This window comes from Stenella coeruleoalba (genome assembly GCF_951394435.1).
Source record: "Stenella coeruleoalba genome assembly, chromosome: 20".
Classification (NCBI taxonomy): domain Eukaryota; kingdom Metazoa; phylum Chordata; class Mammalia; order Artiodactyla; family Delphinidae; genus Stenella; species Stenella coeruleoalba.
In genome coordinates, this window is record NC_137166.1 from 5,475,529 (window position 1) to 5,500,364 (window position 24,836).

The following is a 24,836-nucleotide window of genomic DNA, read 5'->3' on the forward strand; positions in this document are numbered from 1 at the left end:
CCGTATCTACATGCTATTGATACATCCCATCCATTCAGTAAAGGGGGAAAAAGAACCAGCTAAAGCAGCCCCTGAGCTTCCATCTCCCATCGGCCTGAGGAGTGACTCCTTTGCTTACAGCAGTTGTTTGGCGTAATCCAGACACAGCAACACTGACACTCTTCATGTGGCATGTTTTCACTCAAATGTATTTGAAAGCTTAAAATCAAAGTCCAGACTTAAAATAGGGATTTTTCTACTTTGCTCTTCACTTTCTCAAGCATTATACTCAGGAGTGACTTCTGCTGCTGGTCATGGAATGCTTTAATTAGTAGCTATGGGCCAGAAAAGGGAGCTCTCAATTCTGAAACCTTCTGTGATAGAAAGGTTAAACATGGGGAAAAGATACCAGGAGTTCCATAGTAACCTTGAGTGATTTCTGTAACACTAGGTACATGTGTTGCCAGAGAGAGAAATAAAATACTTGCTTTTGGCCCTTTGACTGAAGAGAAAAGTTTTCTCTATCCATGTCTTCTAAGGAAAGGGAAAAAAAAGTCCTACCCATTTTCCCCAAATGGTTCTTATTAAAAGGCACTTATGAAGAGAAATAACTGAGGAGCTTGCAGTGGGGACCTTAATTTTCTTCAAAGTTCCACTATACCACAAGCTCAGCCTTGGGCCCTCACAAGGGTGAGCTAGATATTTACATGGTGTCCGACATCAGCCACACATGGGAGACTGAGATGTCGGTCCTCCTTGAAGGATCACCTTTGGGCACAAGGGAAGACATTTTCCCAGTTTGCAACACGCCAGTCATGTTCTGAGTTGCAGCTTTCCAGCTCTTGCCGCTATCCAGGGAAATAATATGTCAGTGTTGATGCATACCAACAATAAGTCAGAGAGGCAACAAAACAGTCTCCAGAATCCCCAAACATCAGAGGATGCCACTTCCCAAGCCATTATGCAAACGGTAAGCCAACCTAACATACCTGTAGGTGATCCCTCCATGACGTGGCCAATGTAAGGCCCTTCCTGAAAGATCGGTCTGTTGTCATTCTGATCAATCACGATGACTTCCAGAGGGACCGGCCCCTCGAGAGTTCTACCGTTGACATCAATAGTCTCCACGAGTAGCTATTGGAGGAAAGAGATTGGGGGAGAAAGAAGGCATTCATTCATTATGAAAATTGAAGTCGGGTTCTCTGGAGAAAGAAAGTAGGTTATATCAGCAATTTTATGAGCCCTTGGCAATATTCAAACGTTGGTCTCAATGGATAGTCACCAGCACTAGAATAGAAACTAAACATTACAGAATAAAAGACAAAGATCAGTTCATGTTAAGTCCCACTTGGGAAATTTACAATTAATTCATCAAATCTGCAAAGTAAAAAAAAAAAAAAATAAGCAAACACTAAACACCAGCAATCAGTCACAGCTGAGAAAATATGCTTACATTGTTTCTGTTTTTCCAACATCATTATGCTTTAAAGGAAGGTTATGCTAATAAAAAGAACTGACTAAGCAGTTATGAACAGAGTATATTAAGAAATAACCAAAAGTGTTTACGGTAATATTTGGGAGAAATTCAGGGCAGTAAGTATATATAGAGAACCTTCCTGAGGCAAGGAAGGTACTTGCAGGGGTCCTGAATGAGACCTTGGGACTCCTGCCCACCAGGCCTTTATAATCTAGCAGGGATTTCACAATTCCATATGGAACTACCTTCAGATCTCAAGGCTGAAGAAAATAGCATAGAAAACCCAGCTTTACTGTTGCATGGTAACAAGGAATCATGTCGTGGCTTTTCCAGTGAACTATGTAGACTCTATGCTCTCATTTCTGTGCCTGATACTTCCTCGATTTAACTCAGGGGCCACAGTGACACTTCTTGGATATCAGTGGTGGTCCCTGCATTGGGACCCTGTTGAGTATTTCTGTCAGAAAAGGTCTCTGTAGCGGGAATCCTTCGGAAATGGTCTCTGTAATTGGAATTCCAGCACAACTTCTCACTAGTCATGTGACCTCAACTCATACACTTAATCTCTCAGTTTTATCATCTGTAAAATGGGTTCATAAAACACTCATTATTAGGGATAATGGTAACCAACATTATCCAGGGCTTACCGAGGCTCTCTACTATATTAACTCACTTGATATTCACAGTGACCCTATGAACCACTTCTGAGGAGGGAATGAAGCCAATTAGAGGTTAGGTGGTGGAGTCTGGATTTCGCCCTGTGAAGTCAGTCTCCAGAGTTTACATTTTAAACTGTTATAAACAATGTTTCTAGATCACTTTATATAATGCCTGTTATGTAACTCATCTCAAGAATATTAGCTGCTGCTACTGTTGCTACTGTTGTTATCATCAATACTGTTGTCAAAACTAGCCCTAATTAGGAAGAGAAAAGAGAAACACGTTTGTTATACCCCACCTGAATGTGTTATAAACTGGTTTCACCCTTTGGAAAGTCGCATGGCAAAATTCACCAAATCTATGAAGGACTCACATACTTTGTTCCATTTGGATACCACTCTGGGTTCTATTTGAGACAGGTTGCACTACATACATGGAAATACTTTCTGCAGTGTTATTTCTAATAATGAAATTACACTGGCGTCCACTAAATGTCCAGGGCAAAAAAGATGAGTTGAATGAATGTGTTTGTAGCAAGATGCTAGAATACAGCCATTAGATGAAATAATTATTCAACTTTGTTGATCTACTTAGAATACTGTGTGAAAACACAAAAAATAGCATGTGTACTATACATGTGTGATGTACACATGTGGACAGAATTTGAAAGTAGTAAGCAAACATGAAACCAGGTATACATGGGTAGAGGAATTTGTTTTTCATTTTTTCTTTAACACTACTTCATCCTTTCACTAACAAATTCACACACACACACACACACACACACACACACACACTTTGATTTCTGGGGTAGATAAAATAATGCATGAGTACCTGAGCTAAGAAGAAATTAAATAGGGAGAGCCTTTTAACATCTGCACACAAAGGAGATCTTACAGAGAATGAGCTTTTACGCTGAGTTTTAAAGCTACTATGAGAATACTGCTAAACGAAGAAAATAAAAGTCAAGCTTTGGGAGCAATTTCTTGTAATAATGAAGGTCTGGCCTTTTGTCCTCCCAAAATTGCCAAGAACTTGACTTGGCCTTCATCCTGATCAACTACTGTATCTCCTTAGTGTCTGTCTTTCCATTATGTTGAGCTGGATCTAGAGTCTGCCCCACCCAGTTCTGATAGATCCGCGTATTTGGCAAATGTGAATTCTGTTCCTCTGTCTTACTTGTGGCCTACGACGCTAGCCAAGTCTTGTAGAACATGGGGGATTAGGATTCAGATCCAAGATACGTGGTGTCTTTGGTTGAAATAATGCCAGGTCCTTGGCTGTTCGGGGTGTGAATTTTAACCCAACTCCTACTGCCTACTGCCCAGTTTTCAAAGGGCAGCTTCATTCAGCCTTTGCTAGAGAAGGCAGAACTATTTTATATTTAAATAATTTAATCAAAATATTCCAAAATGTCATTATTGGAGGCAAGGATTTTTTTTTTAACATCTTTACTGGAGTATAATCGCTTTACAATGGTGTGTTAGTTTCTGCTTTATAACAAAGTGAATCAGCTATACGTATACATATATCCCCATATCTCCTCCCTCTGGAGGCAAGGAGTTTTGAGCAACTATAAAGTTCGATAAATCCAGTCTCATGCTAATCATTTCGCTCTAAACTTTGCCCAGAGGGTGGTTCTTCTCCCAGGGATCAAAGCAGAAACTCAGAAGCCACCCTCTTCCCCAAGTGAGGCCTTCTATCCCCAGCCACTCCATCAACGAGTCGGGTCTACACTGCTTGTTCTGTCTCCTGAATTTGTCTTAAATCCACCCTCTTCTCTCCAAATCCATCATCACCTCCAGAGATTAGTTTCTGACACTTCCCACCTGGGCCACTGCAACAGGCACCTAATGGGTGCCCCTGCTACTAATATTGCCTGCCGTCATCTATTCTCTAAGGGGTTTGTGATGGTTAGTTTTATGTGTCGACTTGACTGGCCATGGGGTGCTCAAATTAAACATTATTTCTGGGTGTGTCTGGATGAGATTAACATTGGAGTCTGTGGACTCAGTAAAGTAGATGGCTCTCCCCAGTGGGGGTGGACACCAGCCAATCCACTGAGGGCCTGAATGGAACAAGATGCAGAGGAAGGAGGGACTCGCCCTTGTCTTCCCACCTGAGTGGCCTCCATTCCTTGCTGCCCTCAATGGTCTTGCTTCTCAGGCCTTCAGACCCAGACTGAAATAAACACCATCAGCCTCCCTGGTTCTCAGGCCTTTGGACTTGTACTGGATCACACCACCAGGTTTCCTGGGCCTCCAGCTGGCCCAGGCAGATCCTGGGACTTCTCAGCTGCCATAATTGTGTGAGTCGGTTCCTTCTAACAGAATCACTGCTTCTGTGTCTCTGGAGAAGGCTGACTAATACAGGCTTCCAAGGTGTCTTTTCAAAATTTTTATTTATTTATGTCACCCCAGAATGGACACCTCTCAATCGTTTCTCATTCCTCTTACGATAACAGCACATTCCTTTACTGTGACGTCTCTTTTATCACCTGGCCCCAGCCCACTTCTCCAAACTCATTTCACATCACAAGAGAGCCCCTCTATTTCTCATTACCCAGCTACACCAATCTTTCCTCAGTTCTTCCAACTCAGCCCATTCCTTCCCAGCACAGGTATCTTCATGTGCAACCCTCCTAGCCAACATGAGCATCCCACCTGCCATCTGGTCAGCCCGCTCCATCCATCCTTCAGATCTCAGATATCACAGGCAGAGAAGAGCCTTCATTACTGCTCCAGACTACCTCAGGTGTCCATGGTTGACATTCCCATGGCACTGGTACCCTTTATAACACTTTCCGTAACATGTAATTGCTTATTTATGTGTGACAATTCAACTAACGTCTGCCTCTCCGGCCCCATCAAGACAGAGGTGGGGTGGGTGTTCGTGCCCAACAGCAAATCCCCAAGGCTGAGATTCAGTGCCCGGCACACAGCAGGCACCTGACTCATCGCTGACTGCATAGAGCCCTCCTCAGAAGAGGCAATCCCTCTTTAACAGACTGGAGTCCAAAGTTTTGGCCTCAGCTTTGGCCATCTGTCCTGTCTCTCCATTCCTGGCACACAGGAGCTGACCGTCAGTCCCAGGCTCCATGGACCGAAGGCCAGTTGACTCTGTGCAGTCTTAACTCATGAACAAGAACCACAGCGGTAAACAACACCCAAGTACGTTAAACTGATTACTTGCCTTTTGAAAGAAAGGAACTAACATTTATTTGGTGTCCAATACATGTCTGGGCTTTTTATGTGTTGCCTCATTTGGCTCAAAACAACCTGGAGAAATACCCACTGCAGCAAAACTCAGAGAAATTTAGGGACCTGGTCTACGGTCAAAAGCTAGTTTGTGATCCAGCTGGATCCAAACTTAGATCTGACTTGAAAATGTGTGCTGACCCCACTGTGCCCTTGTTTGCTAAATGCTCTTTCATGGACTTCCCTTACATTTTTAAAATTCCTCTTTACTAACTATGTTATTTACTTAATAGTTTTGCTGTACATAGATTGTTATGTTTCACTTTTCCTCCAAGGCAAAATTATCCATGAATTCAGGGGTATGGTGAGCTTATTTAAAATTTTTCCTAATACATATGAAAATACATAATAAAACACACCGTGAGCCTTTATGTATAATGTGACACCCTGCCACAAGTGACAGTTGGGAAATACTATAGCATCAGCCTAACTACAACATGTTCCCTTCTGGAATGTCACAGACTTTCTGAAAAGAAAAGAAAAGACTTGGACCTCTTATAAATGTAGCTCTCAAATGACCAAGGTGAATAAAATGGGGAGGGGAACAAGGTATGCAAATCACTCTTAATCTGTTTAAGGCAAAATTACTTTATGCAACACTGGAGACATGAAGGTACCACATGAAGGTACCACGTGAACTAATCGCTCCACTTCAGGGGCCATGGTAGGTGGACACCAGGTCACTGAGTCCTGTGTGTAGGGTGAGAGGGAGCTTGACCTCTGAAATGGGGAGGAGGTGGTGAAAAACCACAGGAGTCAGAACGGAAGCTATACTGCCAGAGGAGCTCTAGCTGAAGCACGTTGGGTCCCCTCGGCCACCATTCCTGAACCCCACTTCCTAGGTTCTCGATTCTCCTTCCACATCCTGGGGGTGTCTCCACCAGAAGTGGGAACTAGCAAGTCAAAACATACAAACCGATGACTCTTCAAACCAATTTCTGCACCATAATAATGGAGATGGGCGGTGCACATGCGTAGACAAGAATCCCTTAAAAAAACAACGCAACACAAACGTAACGAGCCAAATTACAAAGCATGTACAAGCACACTGGCCTTTGGTGTCACAACAAGCTATTAACATCTTGCCCTTCATTTGGCTTATTCTCTTTGCTATGTTTATGAAAGACACAACCTAGTCAGACAAAATTTGATACTGTGATCTGATCCAAAGGGATGAACTGATGAAAAACATGCTACAAGGTTTTTTGGGTGAAGGCCAAAAGGAAGACACTGGCTCTTAAAACACAATATTTTTTCTACGAGATGTGACCCCAGTAACAGACGTCAAACCTGGATCAATCAGATAAGAAACAAAGTGTGAGATACACAGTCTATAGACTCATGAGTCATTTGAAGTAAAATAATTTAGAAAACACTTCAGTGACCTTTTTGAACTCTGTTAATTCTGCTTTGGGCTAAATATTCAAATGAAGTAAAACATATACAACACAGTAAATTACTTATTTGAGATGATATAGTTAAACTACTGGTTATCAGTGGAATGCGTGTGTGTTCACATGCTTTTCAACCAGAGGCTTGTACATCACAGAAAATGAAGAGAATTTATTAGCTACAACTCTAACATAACGTGACTCAGTTTCTCTTTTGGACACAGATATGATGTCTCCTACCCAAATGAGTAGGTGCCCCTCCAAGTTACCTCTTTGGGACATTAAAACGTTTTCCAACGTGGATGCTGCTTTGAAATACTTGTTTAGGAAATTCTACTTGAACCAATTTCTAAGTCAAAAAGATGGGCCTTGTTCCTTTCATTCCAAATACCATCTTTTATAATAAGAATAGTTATAATGCTAGAAATGCAAAATGATAACTAGAAGTTCACTGTATTAAATTAGGGATATACAAATGTCTAACAAATATTAGACATCTCCAGTTATACGTGACTACAAGTTTAGACATACAGATTTACACAAAATCTTGAAACACATATGAAAAATAAGATGCCAGCATTTGCCTCCATAGAGGAGAAGGATAAAGAAAAGATGAGACTCAATGACTATGAAGGTGTGTGATATAAGCACCAGGTTCCATGTTAGGGGAATCTAAACTTGATATGATATTCCTGGAAGGCAGTTGAAACTATGTCCTGAGAACCTCAAAGACGTTCACAGCTTTAAAAAAAAATTCCATAAAAATTCTATGGAGATAAAGAATCCCACAGAGATTTTGCATAAGTAGGCTATTGTGAGATTATTTATAACAGATGATCTCCAAAATTAAGTGCCTCGAGTAAAGAAGGCACTGATAGATACTTTTATTGAATTTTTGTTTGCAATTCTCACACCCTCCCCACCTACCAACATCTCATAAAGACCAAACAAGGGTTTTCCACCAAAGACATCCTCACCGATCACTGAAATTACACTAGACTTTGAATCAGAAAGCCTGCCTTCATATTTCAGCTCTGTTACCTATAAAGTGGCTGTGGTTGGCAGAATAATGACCCTCCTAAAGAGTTTTATGTCCTAATCCTGGAACCTGTGGATATGTAAGGTTACTTGGCAAAGGGGAATTAAGGTTGCTGATCAGCTGACCTTAAAATAGAGAGATCAGTGTGGATCGTCTGGGTGGGTTCAATGTAATTATGAGGGTCCTTAAGAGAGGGGAAGACAAGAAAGTCTGGGTGATTTGAAGTGAGAAGGTACTTGACCAGCCATTGCTGGCTTTGAAGGTGGAGGAAGAGGTCACGCGCCGAGTGTGAGTAGCCACCCAAAGCTAGAAAAGCCAAGGCCTGCTTTATAGCCTCCAGAAGTGAATGCAGGCCTGCTGGCGTGTGGTTTTAGTCCTGTGAGTTCCATGTTGGACTCAAAACCTATAGAAGTACGTGATGACAAATCTGTGTTGTTTTGCATTGCTACAGTTGTGGTAACTTGTTACAGCAGCAACAGAAAATTGATACTGTGGCCACATCATTAATTGTTCAAACTGGAACAACTTTTAGAATGAAAGCAGGTACTATCAACAATTAAGCCACAACAACAGGTGGAAATCAAGACTGTCCCAGGCTAACTGGGTCACATGGTGAGCCTGTCTTATTAAGGAACTTCACTTCTCCGTATCTAAGTTGGCGCATGTAACAAAGATGTTTAGAATGTCATTTTTCTCTTTGCTAAAGGAATAAAAAGATAAGCGAGTGTGTGTAGCACACACATAGGAAATTCTAAACAAAGCTTTGTTAGATCAGATGAGGTTTGGCGACTTGGGCATTTGTTCACTCCCAACAGACCTTTCTTTAGACTTGCAAATGTGGATATAGTACCCTCGATTCAATTCTTCTGTGTCAGCCATTACCCCCTCAAAATTGCTTTCCTATTACAGTAATCTAGATTTCTCTTTGACACCAATCATTTGCATATTCAAATTATTTTTCTCAGCTTTATTCATTTATCGAAGTTGAATCTCATTATGGACCAACTCCTAGAGAGTTCCCAGGGAAAAGATATTTTTAGCCTTTCTAACATTCCTCCACCTTCATTTACACAGCTCTGTGTGTAATCTTCCCCTTTATGGACTGGATGTGGTGTTTACAGCTCCCTCAAAAAAATGATCAAAGGGGCGATAAAAGTTTCCTACTTGTTAAATTATTAATTAAAGATCTTGATACTATTATCAAATGTTCTTTGAAAAGCTTGCTTTGCTTAGAGCCATAGTATTTCTTTAGTGAATGTGAAATTTTACTTTTAAAGTATGTTTTCCACCAAACATAATGAAAACACTTTTTTTTTTTCTTATGAATGTATGCTCACAACCATGCTGGACTTTGAGGGCATTTTTCTATTTAACTTTGAAAGTAACTTTAATTATGTGGAAGAAATCTATGCAGATATTCAAAATAATTTTATTGAAGCAGCCTGGGCAAAGTCCCAGTGAATATCCTCTACGCCAAGAGGGGACACAGGCTGAAAATTTTAATTGGTTCAAGTAGAATTTATATAAATCATGGATGTTGGAATTATGCCAGATCCATTAAAGATATGTACAAGGGTTAAGGGGATTTTCGTGCAAAGATGAGAAATATAATACTTCTAAAAACAAAGCTGTAGGAGAAAATTATGGGTGGTTTTATTTTCACTTGCCCTTCTCCCTTCCTAAAGTGAAATTCAGAGGAATAGAAAGCAATGAAATACGTTTCTTTCTTTTTTTTTTTTTAGTTTACAGATCTGAAGTCATTTAGTTAAATAAGTATTAAAATATTTTATGAAACATGATTTTCTTCAAAATTAAGGTTGAAATATAAAAATTTAAATTATAGCCTAATAAATCCAGATGGATTAAAGTATTAGGAAGAAAAAAGTCTATTTTTTTGAATATTTGAATATTTATGTAATAGAGTAGGGAAGGCCTTTCTAAACCAGTATTAAAGGCACAAGTTATTATGTGCATTATTGACAGGTTAAACTACTTAAATGCAAGTTTTTTTATATCACTAAAATACAATAAGTAAACAGAAAACTAAGCAAAATATTTGCATCATGTAAAACAGAGGCCTACTATCCTGAATACACAAAGAGCTGGTTAAAAATCAATAGGGAAAAAAACAATTAGCAAAGCAAGAAAAGAAAAAAGCAATAAATATATTATAACATTAAAATGAGATGGCTTTTAATTAGAAAAACCTAATAGTATTTGACAAACTTGTCAGAAAACCAAATCTCATACATTACTGATGATACTAAAACATCTTTCTGAAACGCCATTTGTCAATATGCATCACAAGTCTTGAAAACATGTGATTTTACTTGTTATATGTGTGTGCCAGGGAATAAGGGGTGTTTAGTAACATGTATACTCATTTCAATATTGTTTAAAAATAGGAAAAATTACAAACAACAGAATGTTCTACCTGGATATTGATGAAATAGATTCTGGTATTTGCACAAAGAATACTACATTGCAGAAATACTTGAGGGAATGGAAAAATATTAATGGCATGGTGTTCATTGTATGAATTAAATAATCCAATTGCTAAGTAGTACTACATGATGAAATTTTTGAAAAATAGGCAAAGACGTTACACTATTAAAATTATACTAAAACATTAACAGTGGTTTTATTGCAGGTAATTTTTTTTTTAACTTGGCTTCTCTACACTTTTCTGGATTTCCTATAATGGGTATGTGTTAATTTCACAGTTAAAAAAGAATCTATAAAATTTATTTTGAAATTGACTACATATTGGCTATAGTTTATTATAAATGGGGAGTTACGGGAACCTGTTAAACTTTAGGACATCTAGCATCTCTTAGTATTGATGATTAACGGGAAGCAGGGGAACATTAGGTTTATAAGAGATCATTAGTATTATGGTAGAAAACAGAGGGTGGTTGGCTTTTCCCAACTTCACATGTCTTTGATTTTGGATAAAAAAGAGCCTCATGCATTTGACAGAACTTTATAATATGGAACTTGGTCTCATCAGCTTTATTTTCTGAACCATCACTGTTGTCAATGTCTGCTTCTTCTTTGAAGCTTCACTTTTAATCTCACTGATAAATTCTGAGAGCCAGCAAAGAGCTGAGACTCCAAGCGTGGACTTTGGGTTGAGGGAGACTTGGCTCCAGGCCCTGATTTTACCCCTTATCAACTCTGTGATTTTAAACCTATTCAGTTACCTTCCTAGAATCTCAACTTTTTCATCTTTAAAATGGGAGAATGGGACTTGTCTCATGGGGCTGTCATGAGGTAAAATACTTGACGTTTGTAAAGCATTTAGCAAAACATCTGGCGCATAGCATGTGCTAAAAAAATAGTGGCTGCCAGCATCCTTTAAGTTTTTTGTGAAGCAAGAAAAATATCCTTAGAACATTACGGTCTTGATGAAGGTTCACAAACTCAAGCATCTCAGGGAAGTCGCTGATATGTTGCAGAAGCTGCCTGTAGGAAACTGAAGCTCATTTAGAATCAAGAAGATACACCAGCCTCTTGGTGCCAAGACCTCTGGTTCAATCTCCATGTGAGGAATGGATTCAGCCAAGTTCGTGGGCCTGCGCCAGATTTCTCCTCCCTCTCTCTCTCCCACCCTGTACTCAGAACCAACGTGACCTGAGGAAGGTGTCAGTGACCAGCTCAGGCCCACACTCTGGGGACTCAGCTGTGAGATGACCTCGTTGTTTTTCTGGCTCTCCTCAGACATCCAGGTCCCCATTGCTGCTATATTGGTCCTGCTGTCTGGGCTTTGGTCTGCACGTCCCTGGGTCCACTTAGCCCTCTGGGTTGGCCTCAATTCCTGTTCCACTTTCTCCTTTGGAACAATGTCTAGGATTCCTTGCCCTCCCAGGCGTACCTTTATCACCCTCCATTTCCAGACTGGGTCCCCCCTTTTCGTGGCACACTCTAATCTCCAGGACAGTGACAGCAATTCTCTCTTTTTTAAGTAAACTTATTTTGAAATAATTTTTTGTTTACCTGAAGGTCTAAGAAATAACACAGAAATACCCTGCACCCTTTATCCAGTTTCCCCCATTGGTAACATCTTATAAAACCATAGTCCAGGATCGCAAGCAGAACACTGATGTCAATAGAATCCTGGATCTTATTCAGATTTCCTGATTTTTATTTGTATTTGTGTGTGTGTGCATGCACATATGCCTGTGTATTTAGTTCTATGCTTATATCCATCACCCCAATCAAGATACAGAGCAGTTCCATTTCTGAAAGTTTCTCTCATGTTAGAGAACAATGCTTTTAAAATTTTATTTGTGCACCTGTATTCATAGCATCATCATTCATAATATCCAAGAGGTGGAAGCAACCCAAGTGTCCACTGGTGGATGAATCAATAAGCAAAATGGAATATATACATACAATGGAATATGATTCAGTTTTAAAAAGATAGGAATCTTGCTACTTACTGCAACATGGATGAACCATGGAGACATTATGTTGAGTGAAATAAGCCAGTCACAAAAAGACAAATACTGTATGATTCCTCTTATATGAAGTATCTAAAATAGTCAAATTCAGGGACTTCCCTGGCTGTCCAGTGGTTAGGACTTGGCGCTTTCACTGCCGGGGCCCGGGTTTGCTCCCTGGTCGGGGAGCTAAGATCCTGCAAGCCAAGCAGCAGGGCCAAAAATTTTTTAAAAATTAAAAAAAAAATAAAGTAGTTAAATTCATAGAAACAGAGAGGAGAATGGTACTATCAGGGGCTGAGAGGAGAGGAAAAGGATGTTGTTATTTAATTGGTATAGAGCCCCAGATTTGCAAGATGAAAAAGTTCTGGAAAGCTATTTCACAACAATGTGAATGCAGTTAACATTATGAACTGTATACTTAAAAGTGGTTAAGATGGAAATTTTTATGTCATGTGTTTTTTTTACCGTAAGTTAAAGAAACCCTTGAATTTGCATGGGAATCACCTGGAAATGCGGATAATGCAGACTCTTGGGACCCAACCCCAGGGATTAGTAGGTTCTCAGCAAGGCTCAGGAATCTACGCTAAGTCATCCTGAGTAATTCGGATGCAGTGGCCTAAAGACTGCACTTTGGGAAAAGCTCCTCTGCAACAGCTCAATTCTCCTCATGTTACTGCCAAACAGAAGGCGCTAAGACCCAACAGAGACTGCCTTTGGTTAGGGCAGGTTGACTAGCAGGGCAAAAGCTGAAGCTTGCTACTTACGCATAAGACCCTTGCAGTAATGAGCAACACATAACCAGGACCACCTGGTTTTCATCACTGCCAGAATGGAATGCAGCTGAGTGGTCCCCTTTCATCTTCCCCATTTTCTGCTTAAGCATTTCAAACTCTGACACTGTCTTTGCAAGAGAGGAATCAAAATGAGTTCCTAGGTGAATGGTGGTGTAGCTACTGAGTTGAAGAAGACTGTGGCCCACCAACTTGATGCCCAGTCCTGTTTCCCCATGCCCAGTCCATCAGCTGGTCCTGTCATCTATATCTTCTCTCTGAATCTGACCATCTCTCACAATCTGTTTGTTACCCTCTGGCTAAGCCACCCTCTCTCACCCGTGTTGCTACGAGTATCTCTTAATTGCTCTCTCTGCTCCTACTCTTACACCCACACTCTGTTCCCCACGCAGCTTTCCAGGTTACCTTTAAAATGCAAATTGGACCTTTTGCTCTTCTGCTTCTCAACCATCCCACACAGATTGTGTCCAAAGACCTTGCTGTGGCCTACAAGTCCCTGGCATGAACCGTGGATGCACCATGACCACATCTTCCATCACTCTCCCAGAATCCTTCCAGTCCAGCCACACATTCCTTTGAGTTCTTCGAGACTGTTAACTTCCATTCCAGGGTCTTTGAAAATACTGTTCCCTCACCTATAAATGCTCTTTCCCAAGAAGTTTTTGGGGCTCGCTCCTTCATTTCATCATTCACAACTTCCCTCAAAATTGAGGCCTTCCTTAACTGCTTGATCAAAACTAGCCATTCCTCCATCACTGTCCAAACCTTGTCCCTATGTTGTTTCCAGGCTCCTGTTACAGGCCTACTATGCAGTCATTTCTTTAATCTCCTGCTCTTATTACAGGCCTACTATGCAGTCCTTTCTTTAATCTCGGCCACTTCTACTAGGAAGTCTGCTTGCGAGGACAAGGGGTGCCTGTCTGGCTCCCGCAGCACAGTAGGACAGTGCCTTCCACATAGTAGGTTTTCAATATATGTAACAAATGAACAATAGATGATTTGAAGGCTTTAAGTTTACAGGGAAGTTTCTTTTTTCTAGAGGACAGATCAATATACAAGAGAGAAATAACACCTATCTTTTAAGAATTCCTTGAGGGTGAATCCAGCTAAAAGGCAGTGCATGAAGGATTCAACATAAGCACGTTCTGCCTATTTCAGAGGAAGAAACGAAGTTCAGTGAAGTTGTTACAACTGTCTAAAATATGCAAACATATTTTACATGGGATTATTCACTGTTTGCCAATGACTGATAGAAAATTATTTTGTTCTGACACATATATTACTAATAAGCATATTTAAATGAAAGAAAATAAAGCAACTGGAACTTATTACAAATTCTAGCTTGCCGAAATGATCCCATCTGTCCCTGCCTTTATAAATGAGGCAAATGCAAGTTACAAGAATTGACTCATATGTCTTACATAAATCCCTCTTTACCATTCTTATAACCTTAGCTCAGCATCTCTTCTCTGATTTTTTGCTTGTGCAAGAAAATGCCTCATACAGCCAGACATGACTGTGTCATCATCAGATGCATCGTGTTAGATTCTTCTGGATTTCCATCCAGATTGCTCCACCTTTTCTCCTTTGGCCAGATGCCCCCACCTCAGTTTGGTGCACAGGTTCTAAGCTTCAGAGTACAGATCGTCTACTCTGCATCCACGCTGCAGTCAGCCTGCATTTGGCTTTGTTCTGGGCCATCCAGCTTCCCCCTGGCAAAGAGACACCCAACTTCCTCAAGCATCCTGGTCAGCCCAGAATGAAAGTGCCAATGCAACTCATTACTTTGCTGATGACATCCCTTTCTGCATGCTTCTGGGCCTGCAGAGATGAGTAGGTGTATAGCTCTCCCTGCTACCTAGATGGTGCAGCAGATGGCCCAGGAAGCATGACACTGCTGTGTGAAGGGTCAGTGCTAACGAGCCATAACTTATCTGCCATCTCCCTTCTCTTACGAGTTGTTACGTTGAACCACAGGAAGCTGCAGATTTTGTAAGTCAAAGATAATCAAATATTGGTGATTCCAGCTCAAATGCGGCCTGCTGTCTGTTTTTGTAAATCAAGTATTGGAATACAGCCACGCTCATTCACTCACCTATTGTCTAAGGCTGCCTCCACATGAGAACAGCAGAGTTGAATAGCTGCAAAAGAGTCTGTGTAGCTCACAAAGCCTAATGTATTCATTATCTGGCCCTTTATTTTTATTTATTTTTTTTTAAGATTTTTTTTGATGTGGACCATTTTAAAAGTCTTTATCGAATTTGTTACAATATTGCTTCTGTTTTATGTTTTGGTTTTTTTGTCTTAACCACTGGAGTGCCAGGGAAGTTTCTATCTGTCCCTTTAAAGATAAAGTTTTCTGACCCATATTCTAGAACATTCAGTGCGGAAGGAGGAAGCAGAAAAATATCCAGGAAGAAATAAGAATTTTGATGTAGATGATAAGCCCAACTTGACACCTGGACATCTCTTTAACTAAACTCTCTCTCATTATTTATTCATTCAACACATATGTTTGTACCCCTACTATACCTCGAGCTCTGCACAAGGTCCTTCATTTACAGTAGTTTAAAAACGGAGCCTTAAGATTTGTTTTTAGCTTATCTAGAGCCACCATTCAGTGGAATTAAATTAGCATTATGTAAATAATTATTAAACAAGGAAGGATGTAATAAGGAGATCCCACTTAGACTGTGGTTGGGGGAAGCTGAGGGAGGGCCTCTCTGGGGGAAATTGACAGGGGAAGAGGAGGGAGAGGGTGTGAACAGAGCCTGCACCTTTGAGAAACTGCACAGAAGCCAGACGGACTGAGCAGATGAGAAAAGTGGCAAGAGTGAAATGGGCTGGGACTGAACAGGCGGGCAGGGCCAGGTCCAGTGGGGCCTTGTAGATGATGCGAAGCATTTTGGTCTCTTTCCTCAGGGTGACTTAGCACCTCTAAGACCCTCTCATGGAGCCACTTGGAAAACACTCTGGCAGCTCCTCAAATGGTTAAGCATAGAGGTACCACAGGACCCAGCAAGGTCACTTCCAACCATACACCCAAGAGAAACGAAACATAGGTCCACACAAAAATATGTATGTCAACGTCCATAGCAGCATTATTCATAAAAGCCAAAAGGTGGAAACAATCCGAATGTCCGTCAACAGTGAATGGATAAACACAACGTGGCCTATGCATACAATGGAACATTATTCAGCCGTAGAAAGGAATGAAGCACTGTCACAGGCTACAACGTGGATAAACCTTGCAAACATTATGCTGAGTGAAAGAAGCCAGTCATAAAAGACCATATTTTTTATGATTCCATTTGTATGAAATGTTCAAAATGGGCAAACCAACAGAGGCAGAAAAGTAGACTGGCGGCTGCTTAGGGTCGGGGAGGAGGAAGCGTGACTGCTAAGGGGGACAGGGCTTCTTCTGAGGTGATGAAAATGTTCTAAAAATGGCTGTGGTGGTGGTGGTCCAGCTCCGTGAATATACTAAACGCCACTGAATTGTATACTTTAAATGAGTGAAGTGTACGGTGTTATGACTGTTAAAATATCATTTGTTAAGTGGAGCACAAGGTGTCAGATAGTGAGCCATGGTTCAATGATAGACCACGAGAGAAACTGAAATAGAGAAGTTTATTACTCACAAGTCCTGCAGGAGGGGCCCCATGGGGAGGTCAAGGTAGAGTGCAGAGAGCAACGGGACCTGGGGTGAATGCCTTTACTTAAGTAAAGAAAGTGAAGTGGTGTCGGGTTCCTGGGCTAAGGCCAGACTGGCAAATTCAAACCAAAAGAGCAGGGTTTTGGTAACTTCACAGGGGTCTTATCTGAGAGATGAGCAAGGGGAAGGCCCTCGGACTCAGGGGAGAATACGGAAGGCATGGGCTGCTGGGGAAGTCACGCCAGAAACTTACACACGCCTGTGACTCTGCGGGCTGTTTTCCAGGGTGGGCACCTGTACGAGGACCTGGTGTCAGGATAAGGTCACTGCAGGCTGCTTGGTCAAACAAAACAGATGCCAAGGAGGCAGCAATGCCATGCAGTAGCTTAGCTAAACTCTCAACATACGGCATGGGAATTTACACCTCAATAAAGCCATTAAAAGTGAAACCGCTATGGGTCAGGAGATAGGGGATGGTGGTGAGGGAATAATTCAGATTTGAATTTTAAAAGATAATTCTAGAAGATGTGTGGAGATTGGACTGAAGGGTCCAAGAGGGGGTTGGGCAGTCTGGTAGGGAGTCTTCGAAAGGGGTTCAGGGAAAAGTTGATGATGGTGTGCACTATGGCAGTGATTTTTGTTAAGAAATAACGGTGAGGAAAACTCGAGTTTATTCAGAACATTTAGAGAATGGTAGGTTCTACTTAACTTTATTTTTCAGAACCAGGGTTGAGAGTAGGCGATTCTGGTTTTAATCCTGGATCTGTCATGGCCGTAGCGGGTTTGGGGCCCGTAGGCCAACCATCACCTCCCTTCTCTCATTTGCAAAATGGCAATAGTAACACCTGACCAATTTCCTTCATAGGGCAAATTAGATAAATGGATAGAAAGTTATTTTTCAGGATAGAGCAGTATGTTTAGAGCAGTACGTTCCATGTGCATGTCAGGTTTCAGAGAATTAATACTCAAGGAAAAACACTCAATACCAGCTAAATTAAACAAAGTGTAATCCTTCTCTGAAAATTCAGGAAGTCGTTAACTCCCGAGGGGCTCAGAATCACTATGAATATCAGTGCTTAATTATAACCTGTAGGTACTGAGAAAGTAGGAGACGGTCCTGACATTATAATGACTGTAGTGTCACAGGCTAGATGAAGCTTTTAAAAATGAATCCACTAGTAAAAGCAAGTCTAGATGCTGCATCCTCTGGCATGTTCCTCGACACAGCCAGAGTTAATGCCTCCTTGGGTGCCCTTAGCTCCCTGCAGAGATGCTGGGCATTGTTTGCAGGCAGGTACTGCTGTGACCCTCTTAGACCCTGAACTGAGTGTAAAAATTGGTTTTGTATTCATCTGTCTCCCCAGTTCTAGCATATATTAGGTGTTCAGTATTTGTTGGTTGAATAAATGAAACCGATCAATCAGTCAATGAACAAATGAACAATCTTTGGACAATGAATGTACCAGAGGGCATTTGTGCTTGTGTTTTTGAGAAAACAGACATGAGCAATACACTCAAAGCTAGACATTCACTTATGCTTTCTGGCTGCCACATCACTACTGAAGCAAAGGCCTCATCGCAAGATGCCTGCGTCTGCCTCACTCATCGCTGCCGTCCCCACGGAGGGCAGCCAGCGCTGCTTCCACTGTGCTAAAGTACTGCTCCAAGGAGACTCTGGCCCGCAAATGTCACAGGCTCTAATCTCACCTCCAATCTCATCGACAGACATACTGTGTCTGTAGCTGGAGGCCTCTGTTCCACTCCTCAGATGTTTCTGAGCCCTCTCAATTATGCCAGGGCTCTGGGCCCCTTATTTTCCTGAGGCCGGTTATTTTTTCACTAAGTAAATTTCCCCTCTGAAGGAAACCAGCCATGCTGAAGGTCCCGCCCTCTCTGATTGCCTTACCCAGCTGATCCAGAGCCCCTAAACCAGGCCTCCTCCTGCTGGTAACCCGTGGGCTGAATCTGGTCCTGACATATTCACGAGGAGTTAGTCCTTACAATGTTTAAAAACTTGTTTCCCAACATCTTAAAGCAGGAGTGTTTAAATAAGACTCCAGATTCCCAGATTTTCCAGGAAAAAAAAATGAAAGAAGGTATTACAGCCTAGTGGCTGTCATTTCTACATGGCAACCTGCTAAGATGGCAGTAACTCTCATTTAAACAGTTCTCTATTTCCCCCTGGTTTTCTCCCCAAAACTAAGGCTGAGTAAGACTTTTTATTTCCATGCTTGCCCTGTGGTTTTCTTATACCTGCACTCATTTGCAATAACTTCCTAAGTCATGAGTATTCGTGCTCATAACACCTGTGACCAGTGGGCTCCAGGCCAATCTTTACTTCCTTTCAATTCCAAAGTTAGGAAATCTTTCTATAGTTTGGATTCAAGATGATGTTTGTCATTTCCTTTTTTTCCTACCTCAGTATTCTGCAAGAAAAATAGCTGTGTAGCTGTTAGCAGTCAACACCAATTTAAATAATTCCATTGCCAATGAATGATGTGTGACATGCTTGCAAACTGATCAATTTGCTGTGCTACTACTTAATTCTGTGAAATTATACATTGCCAAGAGCTTTCTGGCCAACTTTGTAAAGAAAGTGGTGTAAGACAAAGTCAACTTTAGAAAGGTAATTTCAGGTGAGCTGGCCTAAATTAGCATATTAATAATGGACCACTGTTCCACAAGGGATTGATGCTTGTTTCTGCATCTTCAGGCTGAGCCCTTTACAAACTAGTTTTCAAAGCAATAAGGTGAGACGGCAGCAGGGCCCCTTACTTTCAATCTCCTTCTCTTTGGATTCCACGCACTTTGTCAATGAACTCTATGAAATGTTTCAATAACCTTCAGTTCTCATTACAGTATTACCTGGGAACATCATATGGCTTACGTTTTCTTTAGCACATTTTTAATAATTTTGAACTTTCTAAAGACTTCAAATTCAAACTAAGATATTGACTTTGGGATATTTCTTCTTTTCAGATTTATTCCATTACAGTTCCTAAACCCTTCATTCCTAAATCAGTTCAGTAACTTTTATTAACCCAAGCCAAAAATCTAACAGACTTCGATTTGGGGCTGTTTGGCTGGAAGTGATAGTTTTTTATTCTCATTCCGCATACCTGGTCCACACCCTCTAATCTGCAACTGAAAACTGTTTTCTCTAATGGCAAGAAAAGCTCAAAAGTAGCTGGATTTCTTATTTTATTTGATTTCCAGCACTGCTTATTTGAAAAACATATCGTCAGAGTATTTTATCAGGAGAAAAATCACTTCTCATAGAAACAAAAGAGGTTTTTTTTTTTAAAATGTTGTTTGCTTTAATTGAGATTAGCGGGACAACGCTCTCACAGGTGATAAACATTTTAAAATTATTACCTGATTTCTGTCATTTGTTCTGACTTATTTGTTTTACTGCTAAATCAGACAAATGCTTCATTCGATATGCAGCTTGCCACATGCTAGCAATGTCTGGGTCTCAAAAATGTCTACTTTCCCCAAATGGATCTTGGATGAGAAGTCCTGTTTCTTGGACTGATTCTTATCAAGAATATATAGTCCAAGATGGCCAAAGTCCAACCCAGGTATGACCAGTTGTGCCACATACAGTGGTCCCCAAAGCCTAGTTCCCATGCCTGTCCCCTACTGCTGGTGGGCGGCATTGATCACTTCATTTACTTAGAGTTTTTGAACATTTTGAATGAGCAGGTGAAGAATTGGAAACAGCTATCCATTCAATTATCCCTTAAATTTTAACCTTGACCTGTGCATTAACTTAGAGCCTATTATAGCATTTCCTGTCCTTTCATAAATCCATCAACAATTTCTTTCTCTTCACCCATCTTCTCCCTTACCTGACATGTTTTTTTTTTTTTTGCTTCTCTCGTTCTGTTACAGCTTTGCATAGGTGATATGTTTTATGAAACTTGCTTTACTCCTTTATCACTTGTTTTGTTTAGTAATTTAAATCTTATTCTCCTTGTTCTTAATAAAAAATATTGATGATTACAATATTTTATGCTTCTCCAAAAAGTAAATCGTGAAGAAATGATTTACTATTCTCTGATACTCAATTCATTCTTTTTTTCACACACCCAGGAACAAAAAGGGGGTGCTCACACTAGGACAAGAGGAACAACCTCACTGGAAATAGATTCACCTACTTTCCATTCATGTCTTTGATGACTTCTGGGGTGTCTACTTTGCAAAGAGTAAAATTGGGATGCTACGTTTGCCAGGCAGCAAACATTGGGCAATGAACAGAGGGAATGTCAAAGAAAATTCTAGAAGTCAAGCCGCTGACACCAGAACATGCAAAGATTTTTAAAGGAGAACAACAGTTATCATGTTAGTAGGTAAACATGTACACCAAAATAAAACATATCCTTCTCAAGTGTCATCAAGTGACAGACAAGAGGCAGGGAAGGAGTGTAACTTTGTAAGATGCCTGCCTAGAGAACCCGTTTCCATCCTGCAAACCGTGCTTGGGCACCCCTCTCTCGCCGAAGTCTGCTTATACTCTGCCTTCATATAGTTCCGTATATACCTTAATGAGTAATGATTGAATAATGATTTTTGGTTTTGATTTTTCTTCTTGTCTCTGGGGACTCTTCAGAGGTGGGGACAAGGTCTTACCCATTTCCAATTTTTAGTACCCAGCACAGGGTCTGGAACAATCATTTGGATTGGACCAAATGTGCCCATAAGATGCCAGCAGTGACTTTAAGAGAGAGGTCGCACCACTGTCTGACCCCTGACAGAGAAAACCGCTGGTATACAAGAGTACCTCCGCCTGGCCCTTTGTTCCTGGCAGACAATCCCAAAGTTCAGAAGGACAATACCAGAACTCCGCAAGCAACCCCCTCCTTTGATTTCCATGAAACCACACAAGGAAGGTGCTAATGCAGCAAACTCACTGAGCTGGTAACTGCCTCTAAGCAGGAGTCAGGGTGCCGCACTGGGATTACTGAGCTTGCTTTCAGGATGTCCTAGAGGCTGAGTCGGAGCCACAGAATGAAAGCAGCAACTTGTGTTAAACAGACAGAATCAGAAGGTTTCACTTGGGATCTTTCATGCAAATCAAACCTCAAAAGGTTTTGATTGTCTAAATTCCGTGTGAATCCCTAGCTTATTGCCTTTAGAAGATGAAAGAGAGATAACTCAGTTTTAACAGTAGACATGACTTTTAATCAACAGCTGAAGGTCAGACAACCTCCAAATGCTTAAGTTCACCAAAAGGGTACACCAAATGGGATGATTTAAAACTTAAAAAAAAAGAAAGGCGGTGGATCAATTTCCCCAGACAACTCACATCCAAGAAAACCCAGGAAGAGCATCCTCACCGGTAATGAACCCCACATCACCTTGTCTCTTTCAACAACAGCAGCAGTAGCAGCAACTACGTTTATTAAATACTTGGTACGTTTTAAACACTGTATTATCATCAACATTGCTATCTTTTCAACCCCTCCAATTACTCTGTGGGACAGGTACCTTACTACCCCCATTACACAGAGAGGAAACTGAGGCTGACAGCTGCTGCCTCCAGTGAGCTCCCCTTTGGCTAAACTCCAAATCCAAATATAATAGAAGCAGTGTAGACCACCTAGGAAGGGACTAGGACAAAGCCTGGGTTCCAGTCCCAGCCATGGTACTTATTAGCCGGGTGACCTTGGACCAATTACTCAGCCTTTTCTGGGCCTCAGTTTCCTCATCTGTGAATGGGGGCATTGCTGCACTAGACAGGACTATTTGCGGCTCTTGGCCGGCTCTCACTGCCATGTACCTCCAGGAGAGTTGGAAGAGTATACAGCCTGACTCCAGTGACTTTGGACTTAGCCATGCGATTTGCTTTGATGAATGAAATGCAACCAGGTATGACATGAGCAAAGGCTTTGAATGTGCTCATGTAGCTTAGTTTGGCCTTTTGGGCTTCTGCCATCCATTATGACAGGGTTTCTCAACCTCAGCTTTATTGACATTTGGGGCCAGATAATTCTTTACTGTGAGGGACTGTCCTGAGCATTGTGGGACGTGTAGCAGCATCCCTGGCCTACACCCATTAGATGCCAGTAACAACCCCCTCCTCCCAGTTGTGACAACCAGAAACATCTCCCGGCATTGCCAAATGATCCCTGAAAACCACAGTCAGCCCTGATCGAGATTCACTCTGCTATGTTCTTAGAGCTGGGTGGTCACTTGCTCAAGAAGAAAGAAGCACATGGGACTTACCGGAATCTAAACCAACCTGGAATACAGCCCAGCACAGATGAACCTCAGCTGACCAGTAGGTATGGGGACAAGAAACATAAATATGTATTGCTGTAAACCACTGCCATTTTGTTTTACAGTAAAAACCCCAACAGTCTTGCCCTGAGAACAAAATCAAATATATGGTAGAATTCCAGGCAGAGGGCATGCGCTGCTGGTATTTTTAATATTATTAGACTCCGTTCAGAGTGCCAAATGTAAAGAGTTAGGCTGTGATGCATCTCGCCTCTCTCCTGCAGAGTTGTCCCCTTAAAGCCTTTTCAGCAGCCTTAACTACTCTGCTCCAGGGACCACATTCCCTAGTTCATCTATGATTGCATCCAACTACCCTCCACCTGCCTCACTCCCCGCTTGGAGCTGGTATTCACAGCCAGGCTGATTCTCTCCAACTCTAGGGAGTAGCCTTGCCTGTCTTTGATGTTGTTCCCTTTTTCTCCCAGTTTATGACGAATTGAAAATCCAGAGCCTTGACACACATGAAATAGTTTACACTAGATCCCCATTGAACTTGGTCGGCGTGCCAATTACTGTGGTATTTATTCAGTATTTGTATGTACGTTTTAGTATACGACTTCAAAATATTAACCTCTCAAGGGCGAAGACCATTTTCTGTCTGTTTTTCTACGTTAAACCAGAACCTACCACAATTCTGGCATGGAATCTTGGCTGACTGGATGGATAAATGAGTAAATGAGCTGAAAGTACATACACCCAGCATAACAAGAACACTAATAATGTAGATATAAATTGATGGTCACCTAAGAACCTTGTTTGAATCCACAAGATTCAAATGGTTTACCCAGAGTAAACATCACTAGGTAATATGAAAAGAAACACTCAGAGCTCCATGGTAAAGAGAATACTTTGAGGAAAGGATCAAAGTTTTCCTAAAGCTTAGGTTGTTTCTTTCTTTTTTTTAAATCCAGAGTTTGTAATATATTCAATATATTGTTTCTCTCAATAGAAAATCTTTCACAAAGCATAAATGGTCAAGTACATGTCTATAGGTCCTATGTAGTATTATCAAGCCAGACAACACCTATCACTACTTATTCAGAGACAGGAAACAGGTGATGTCAAAGAAACAATTAGCACACATACAGTGGTGTTGGAGGTGAGCTTTAAATATGCATAGCTTTGGCTCCAAGGTTCTGTGCTATTGTTTTCGATTTATTTCTTTGCCCCCTGCACAAGCTTGCTAAGACATCAGTCACCTTCAGATAAATCAATTCCACCTGTATGTAGTTCTCAATGCTATGGACCTCACTTTGCTAAAGGACCTAAGGGTCTGCTTTGGATTCAGTAGAAGTGCTGAATCTCAGGCTTCCACGATGGTCACAATTATAAAAAGCATCATACATGGAAAGGCTCCCTTTGTGGTGGATATGCTTCTGCATTCTGGAACTCTGATACTCCTCACCATTGCTCTGTAACATCAGCAGGAGGGCCCATTTTGTGGTGAGGGTAAGTGCCCTGCCCGAGGACACATAGGGTGAACCGTGGATTCAAGCTCCAACGCCCTAAGATAGACCACGCTGCCCAGAGCAGAGACTGAAGATGAGAAGGAAAATGCCCAAGAACCCACAGGCACCATCAACTAGCTGTGCACGATCCCCATTTCAGGTACAGGGCCCCAAAGCTCTGAGAGTGAGGTAGTGTCTTATGCAACATTTAGGACATAAAATCAACATGCGAAGTGAAGACTACAGCAAAACTTCCTTCTGAAACCAGTAAATTCATGCAGAAAGTACAGTGCAGAAGCATCTCTCAGTTTTTTCTCTATTGTTGGAACAGATGGCTGACCTTCCGCGGAGTCCCAGATGAAGTTGTGGGCTTATCTCCATAGGGTGCAGATGAACAAAACGAACCATATCT

At 41.3% G+C, this 24,836-nt stretch overlaps 1 protein-coding gene across 4 annotated transcripts in view; it reads right to left on the minus strand.

Annotated features, from left to right (window-relative positions):
• The window catches only part of CDH13 (cadherin 13), a 1,005,991-nt gene that overhangs the window by 366,328 nt on the left and 614,827 nt on the right, over nt 1-24,836 (minus strand). For all 4 annotated transcript variants that reach the window (XM_079906234.1, XM_079906233.1, XM_079906235.1 and 1 more), the window contains one exon: nt 969-1,113. In XM_079906234.1, coding sequence (XP_079762360.1) covers nt 969-1,113 — 145 coding nt within the window. The remainder of the gene's footprint in view (nt 1-968; nt 1,114-24,836) is intronic.